The 8,175-nt window shown below is 31.3% G+C and overlaps 1 protein-coding gene across 2 annotated transcripts; it reads left to right on the forward strand.

Moving 5' to 3' along the window:
• Window positions 1-2,375: 2,375 nt before the first annotated feature.
• CSN2 (casein beta) lies at window positions 2,376-7,769 on the forward strand. 2 transcript variants are annotated; one of them, XM_023198354.2, is made up of 7 exons: window positions 2,376-2,436; window positions 3,287-3,313; window positions 4,320-4,340; window positions 4,432-4,476; window positions 5,596-6,126; window positions 6,688-6,729; window positions 7,433-7,769. In XM_023198354.2, exons 1-6 carry the CDS (start codon window positions 2,386-2,388, stop codon window positions 6,691-6,693), a joined length of 681 nt encoding a protein of 226 aa, XP_023054122.1. In that variant the 5' UTR covers window positions 2,376-2,385; the 3' UTR covers window positions 6,694-6,729; window positions 7,433-7,769. The 2 variants fall into 2 exon arrangements, with proteins under 2 accessions (XP_023054122.1, XP_026302686.1); XM_026446901.1 differs by having other exon boundaries at window positions 4,435-4,476.
• Window positions 7,770-8,175: the final 406 nt, after the last annotated feature.

Below are 8,175 nucleotides of genomic sequence, written 5' to 3' on the forward strand. Positions count from 1 at the left end.
AATAATTTGGTAAAAAAATTGCAATGACATGTAGCCTTCACTAGTTTACGAAAATGTATTAACTAATTTTATGCATATATATACATGTAGTATGAGGCTAGTTCATAGTTAATATTAAAAGGAGATTCATTTTTAAATTATTCTTCCAATTTGATTTAGCATATCACAGTCATAAAAAGAAATATACTTAAATTACAGTGTGGGTAGATAAAAAATTACTGGAAAAGCTTTGTCCAACATGTAGTTTACAGCAGTAGCATACTGAGTCAAGAAATAGAGGGAATGGTTTGGGGCTATTTACTACTTTAAATGTTTATAAATAATGTTTTTAGAAGGGTTTACTCATCAAACTTGTCTAGAGTCTCACATTTCCCAGTTTATTATCTACTTTGTAATATTTCAAAACAATATTAAAATGAGACAGAAATACAGAATTAAGTTAAAAAGAATCAATGTGGTTTACTTTGTAAGAAAATTCTTAATGGGATAGAGAAGACTTGGAAACCATAAACAAAGATAATAGATGATATAAAAGAAAAAGCAGCTTAGAGCGTACCAGTTGATAAAGAAACTCTGACTTAAAAAATAGTATATAAAAGTATATTAGTATATAGTATATTTATAGTATATAAATTAGTATAAAATTAGTATAATTGGTATTAGTATATATTAGTATATTTGTATATAAAATTAGTATTGTAATTATATATTAGCATATAAAATTAGTCTATTTAGTAGATTAGTAATAAAATTAGTAAAGTTTATAAGTAGATTACCTATAAAATATAGAAAATGCTGTGGGATCTTCCCTGGGTGTAATTATATATAAAATAGAGTGCTATATTCTTTTTCTGAACCCTGACATAAAAAATTTAGAAACTTATGGAGGTTTTAGGCAAAGTAAAATTAATAAAAAATTATTTAACATTCATAAAAAATCTAGAAAAAAATTTATTTTCCATAATAGAGAGAATTATATTCAACCTTCAAATATTGAAAAGAACATTTTTCAAATAAATTAGAGACTTTTTTTTTTTTTTTGAGATGGAGTCTCACTGTGTGGCCCAGGCTGGAGTGCAGTGGCCGGATCTCAGCTCACTGGAAGCTCCGCCTTCCGGGTTTACGCCATTCTCCTGCCTCAGCCTCCCGAGTAGCTGGGACTACAGGCTCCCGCCACCTTGCCCGGCTGGTTTTTTGTATTTTTTAGTAGAGACGGGGTTTCACCGTGTTAGCCAGGATGGTCTTGATCTCCTGACCTCGTGATCCGCCCGCCTCGGCCTCCCAAAGTGCTGGGATTGCAGGCTTGAGCCACCGCGCCCGGCCGAGACTTTTTTCATGAAGTATTTTTAGTTCAAAAATTGAGTTCAAAAATTGAGTTTCAAAATCTGAAAATGAAGATTTGAGTGTCAAGTAATATTGTGGCATAAACATTATTTTGGAATAAAAATATGTAAGAACACATAACCAAGAGATGATTTCGTATATTTTGGTCACAAATATTAACATATATTTCACAAAAAGAGGTAGTCCCAAGCTGGGCAGTGAGCAAGAGGTCCTGACCCCTTGGCAGATCATCAAGAGACCCTCGTGTACATTTTAATACAGAGAAGAGAAGAAGCCTAGTATATAATCTCTAAAGTCATGGGGCATAAAGGAGAACAGACATTATTAGCTATGTGGGGAAGATGGATATAAACAGAGAAGAAACAAACTTTATAGTCCAACAATTCTCTGGATAGTGACACAAAGAAGGAAAATGTTAAAATGAAAATCTCAGTCTTATTGGAAATGAGGAGAAATCATTAAACTAAAATATTCATGGTAACCGTTTAGTGAAAAAAAAAAAAAAGATAAAAATAAAATGTGACTTTTTTGTACACATTTTCTTGATTAGTCTCTTCCAGTAGAACTGAGGCTTCATCAGGGAGTAATATCAGGACTGTAATATTTTGCTTATTGTTGCAGTCCCGGTCCCTAGACGGTGTATGGCAAGAACAGATTCTAAGGAAATATTTTTAAATTAATGAATAAATCTTTCCATATATATTTATAACTTCTTTATGCCTTTTGAAAAATGCAATACTGTAAATCGGACTTTTTTAAAAGTGGGGATGAGTTGTTAGCTGAAAAATCTGAATAGTTGGTAATGAAGTTTGGAATTTGATAAATGAGAATAGCAAGCCAGAATAGATTTTGACCTCAGTCATATGATATAACTTCTATTTAGTATTTATTCTATTTATTTTCTAAAATGCAGGCATTTTTGCTATACATTGTCTCTCTTTTTTATAAAAAGTGACCTTACCTAACTAAATAAGAAAATATATCCAATTGACCAATCTGTCACCATGCCATTTTTTTCTCCGTTCACAGGACTTAGTAGCCATGAAGGTCATCATTCTCGCCTGCCTGGTGGCTCTTGCTCTTGCAAGGGAGGTATGTGCACAAGAAAAAATTCCTAAAAATCAAGAAATAGTAGACTATATGCCTATTTGTAGAGAATAACATCACCAACATTTTTTACTGTGTAATAAAGAAGAATTTCATGAAATTTATCTTGACTTCTATCAAAATCATTTATATTTACCCACTGTCTCAACAGTTTCCTATAGTGCTCCAAATGCTTCCTACACCAATGTGCTGCTAGTCACTAAAGAAAAAGCAAACAAATCAATAAGTAATAAAAAATCATAAAAATGGCAACAAATATATGCATAAATAACAATTCCACAGATGCTCTACCTAGATAAACATATCTTATTCCAGTCATAAAATGTATATATATCTTATAGCCTAGGGCACTGGGTCCAAGTCTGTCTATACAAAGACATCCATAGGATGAAGTGCAGACACAATCATAATCCTAATCATACATTCATAATAATATAATAAAAATATTTAATACAAATTAAAGTGACTCTTAACCATCAAAAACTGTCTTTAGTAAATGTAAGATAAAAGTATATTAATAAAAATTACTAAATATAAAAGACATTAAAGCAATTACCTTTCAAGCCTCAAAAGTCATATAACATTTTTAATTTGTCAAATTTGTGAAAGAGCTAGATCTGCATAAATGATGTAAAAATTAAGTAGGATACATGTTTAACAATGAGTTAGCTATAGAAATTGAATTTTTAAACATCTTTTCAGAAGGAACAATCCAGTGCATCCTCTGAGGTAAGATTTTTTTGTTTTAGAGAAAATTTATAAACCATAAAATAGTAAAATTCTCTAATGATCTAGAAGATGTAGCTGGTTATCATTTTTTTTTTTTTCCCCACAGACTGTAGGAAGTCTTTCAAGCAGTGAGGTAAGTTAACATTCTACCCAATTTTAGAACAGTAAAATCCTGTGCTATTTTTCTATGGTGTTACATCATGGCAGTTAAGCTAATGCCACTATGTCAATGACATATAAGTTCTAGTATATATTTCCTTTATATATGTTTAAGGACAATAAGTATGTGGACATTCTAGAATAACATTCTAGAACTTTCTAAATTGGCTTGCTACTTGAAATTGTGTTATTTTGCTTCCTCTTTTTTTTTTTTTTTTTTCTTTTTAAATGAACCATACCGTCCTGTTTTCTGCCTTGAACTCTCTTTACTCTGAACTCATTCACTTTGAGCATATATTGAGGGTCTTCTATGGGTCAGACATTGACTAGGAGCTGTGGTACAAACTGAAAAGATAGAGATGCGAGTGATAATTAAGAGCTTGCTAAGCAGTAGGTAAGCAGATATGCAAAAGGACACATTTTATAATTACAATAGCCACTTTAGTAAATAAGTGAGATTTAGTGTAGTCCTAAATCTACCTGAGAGAGTCAGGTAGATATTTATTCTTACATCTCTCTTCTTGGGTGTGTGATCACTTGATAAGTAAATGGTACCTCAATAGACTCTGTCTCTTCAGGAAGGTTATATGATCCTTAAGGGAAATGTTTAACTCTTCTGATTTATTTGAAGTGATCAAAATGTATCAATTGTTATTAGAATATATTTTCAATGAGTATTTCCTTTTTTAAAAAATCAGATGGGGTTTTAGAGATCATTTGTTGTCAGGGAATGAGCATGGTGGTAGAGAGAAATTAGCATATATTAATTGCTTTTTTTGTGCCATGTCCTTCTTGACTGCATTCATCTGACTTTCTTTTATACAACAAGCTTATATAGAACAATTTAATATATAAGCTTTAATGATTATACAAAGTTATTAATGCTATTATCAAACAATTATTGCCTTTATTTCCTAATTTATATTGCAAAGTAAGAATTGTTAAAACTAAATCTAATTTTATTTTATATTTTTCTGTAGGAATCTATTACACAATACAAGGTAAATTTTCACATTTAAAATGTACATATTTTCAAAATTTCTTCTAATTTTTACAGATGGTAACATATTTTTATATATGATTTATTTTTAGCAGACAGTTGAGAAGGTTAAACATGAGGACCAGCAGCAAAGAGAGGTAATTTGTTAATGATAAGTATATTTCTAAAATTATAAAGTATAATACAAACAAAAATATTTATAATGTATATGTTGATTCTAAAGAATGATAATAAAATAAATGCCACATACCCACAAACCACTGTAAAAAAATTAAACATTGATAAAGTCGATATATTTTCTAGGGTATGCATGCATTTTTAAACTCATAATTAATTTCTGAAATATAGACTAAATACCTAATGATATTACTAATGTTATATCTGTTTTCAACAAGTGTACATTGGTGGGAAGATTTCTAGGTTGGGAACTATGATCCTCTTATTTTCAAGGTGGATACAGTAATGAAAAGGACTCTACAGGTGGTAAAAAAAAAAAAAAAAAAAAAAAAACTATGTAGAATTTGTGCCATATTGCCTTCATTTCCATATGGACAACACAAAATCCTGTATTTCATTAAATTACATTTATGGTGATATGTTTACCTAATCATAATTTTCAGTTGCTTTGTGTATCAATGAATTGTTTGGTGTCACATAAAATATTTTTTAAATCAAATTTAAACAAAAAAATCAATGTCTCTTGAAAGACTCAAGAGACTATCTTCTCCCAAGGGAAGGAATGCAAGAATTTGGCTGGTGTTAAATCACTTCCTGAGAGAAGCCACAAATTAAGACGGATTTTCTTTTTCATCAAACCGAAACAAAACAAAAATGAACCTTGGAATTGTCCCTCTAAGTCTTTTTAAACTGACCTCTTTTCACTGTGTGAAAACAATTTGGTCTATTATTGGCATAACTGTGTTGAAAAGTAAATTCTCTCTGAAGACCAAAGTGTACAGTTACAGCTATCCAGGCAATTCAGGGAAAGGTTAAAAGAATGTTTCTGAAATATTCAAACATTGATTTTACTTTGGCCTGTGTAGTTACCCATGAAGTGAGTGGATTAAAATCTTTCAACAAACATTTTACTCACTTTTCTTCACATGACTCAAGATAATTTCTTAACAAAATAAGTGAAAAATTTTCTTCCTCTCTTTCTACTCATTTATCATTGTCTAAAAGAGAGAAATGAATTCATTATGAATGACAATTATAGCTGAATCAAGGACTCAAAGATTCTTTTTCCTTCTTTCCAGGATGAACGCCAGGATAAAATCGACCCCTCTTTCCAGCCACAGCCTCTGATCTATCCATTCGTTGAGCCTATCCCCTATGGTTTTTTCCCACAAAACATTCTGCCTCTTGCTCAGCCTGCTATGGTGCTGCCTGTCCTTCAGCCTGAAATAATGGAAGTCCCTAAAGCTAAAGACACTATCTACACTAAAGGCAGAGTGATGTCCGTCCATAAATCTCCAACAATGCCCTTTTTTGAGCCTCAAATCCCAAAACTCACTGATCTTGAAAATCTGCATCTTCCTCTGCCTCTGTTCCAGCCCTTGATGCACCAGGTCCCTCAGCCTATTCCTCAGACTCTTGCACTTTCCCCTCAGCCCCTGTGGTCTGTTCCTCAGCCCAACGTCCTGCCTATCCCCCAACAAGTGGTGCCCTACCCTCAGAGAGCTATGCCTGTTCAAGCATTTCTGCTCAACCAAGAACATCTACTTGATCCCACCCGCCAGATCTACCCTGTGACTCAGCCACTTGTCCCAGTTCATAACCCCATTAGGGTAAGTCCAAATTTACTGACTTTACTGTTTCATTTAAGATGTGTATGTGATGGTAGAATAAAAGAATAAATGTAGAGTAAATGAATAAAATAAAGCAGTTTAGATAAGTGATTCTTAATGCTTACCTATACGATAGAATCATCTGGAGAACTTTTCCCCACAAATCCCAATGCCTTTGCCTACCCAGCGATTCTAATATAATTGTTCTGGTTTTTTGTGTAGAGGAAACTGAGTGCTGAGAAAAAAGCTGTTGCATGAATTCTGATTTAATTAGTCTGTTGAGAATTCTGATTTAGATAAAGTAATTAAGGCTTACAAAAGCCAGAATTAAATTTAATAGTATGCTTGAATTTGGAATAAAAAAGCTGAAAAATGTTCTATCATTTTCCTTGTGTACATCTATTTTACACAAGCTTTAGTTCACATCTTGTTTTTGCTGTAAGTATATATGAAGGCAAAAGATTGAGATGCTTATTTCACTACTTATGACATTCTTAAGGCAAGTTTTCCTACTAAGAGGCTAGTTATTTATTTATTTATTTGTATTTGTTTATTTTTAAGGTCTAAGAGGATTTCAAAATTAATTTTCCCTCCTCATTTTTGGTAAGTTTTGGGAGTTTGGAGATAAAATTGATCATTTTTATACATGATGTCTTTTCACATTTAATTCTAGAGAAGACTAATATAGTGAAAATTTCATACATATAAGAATCTTTTTTATTAATTATCAACTTAATGGTTGACTGTCATTTACTGACCTGAAACTATCTATCTTTTGCATTTCAAATAACTTTAATTTTATTTACGTACTATTGACAGATTTGGCTGACTTGCTTTCAAGGGCCCATATACTTGCAGTTGATTATCACTATTTTTAGGAAAAACAGAATATCTTTTTTATTTTACTTTTACGGAAATATATCTGAGCCTTTGTCAAAAGCCTGTTTTCATTTTTATTTCTAACCTACCCTTCATAAAATTTGTATCTACTTTAGTTAAAATTATCTTTTAATTCATTGAGTTCAAATTACTCCAAATGTAAACGTTAAAAAGAGGAGAGAATAGTATCGCAATTCTAAGATGTAAAGCCTTTCGTGATTATGAAAGGCTAGATATTTCACCGAAGCAATTTCAAGTTCGCTAGTATTTGGTTATATGCAAACTTTATATGCTTCCAAGCCACAACAGAATGCGTTTGCAATACAATTTATTTTGTGAATTAGTCACACCAAAGTTATAAGTGAAGAGAGGTGAATATTTACATGTTATAACATAACTAATTATATATTTGCTCTCTATTCCACAGAATTGACTGAGACTGGAAATATGATGCCTTTTTCACCTTTGTATCATGTTACCCCAAATTAAGTATGTTTGAATGAGTTTATATGGAAAAAAAACTTTATTCCTTTATTTATTTTATATATTATATGTCATTCATTTAATTTGAAATTTGACTCATGAACTATTTACATTTTCCAAATTTTAATTCAACTAGTACCACAGAAGTTCAATATTCATTCGGAAATGCTACAAACATATCAAACATATGTATACAAATTGTTTCTGGAATTGTGCTTATTATTATTTCTTGAAGAATCTGTTTCCTTTCCAGTCATTTCAATAAATTATCCTTAAGCATATTTAAGTTGTTCTTTTTTTTAAACCTAATCGACCTCATTAATGTTACCTTTGATTTATTATTGATGTTCAAAATAATCCTGGAAGAATGCATCGAAATTGAATAGAATGTTTTGAGTTAAATATTAAAAGATATCAAACAGTGAAGGAAAAGAAAGGATGCTTTTATACTCCATTTGCTATAGAAAGTTTTGGTTTATGCCTATTTTCCCAGTGTCATTATTACAGCTATATCTTTCACTTTCAAAATGATCCAGCATTGGATGTTCAATTTTTATTGACCCAGGGAAAAAGTTTTAAATGTGAAACCTGAAGTACAACTTGCCACAGGGTAGCTACGTGATGCTGTAAGAGCTTTAATTCCCACATGGATAAAATACTGCAAAGAATTTTACTGAAGGTTTGATC

This window comes from Piliocolobus tephrosceles, chromosome 3 (genome assembly GCF_002776525.5).
Source record: "Piliocolobus tephrosceles isolate RC106 chromosome 3, ASM277652v3, whole genome shotgun sequence".
In the NCBI taxonomy this organism is placed as follows: domain Eukaryota; kingdom Metazoa; phylum Chordata; class Mammalia; order Primates; family Cercopithecidae; genus Piliocolobus; species Piliocolobus tephrosceles.

Bases quoted from the DNA above. Each gene is read 5' to 3' on its own strand.
- CSN2 (XM_023198354.2), top strand. From the start codon at position 2,386: ATGAAGGTCATCATTCTCGCCTGCCTGGTGGCTCTTGCTCTTGCAAGG. The intron at 3,314-4,319 runs GTAAGTTAACAT...ATTTTTCTGTAG, and splicing joins GAAGTCTTTCAAGCAGTGAG to GAATCTATTACACAATACAA. The intron at 4,341-4,431 runs GTAAATTTTCAC...ATTTATTTTTAG, and splicing joins AATCTATTACACAATACAAG to CAGACAGTTGAGAAGGTTAA.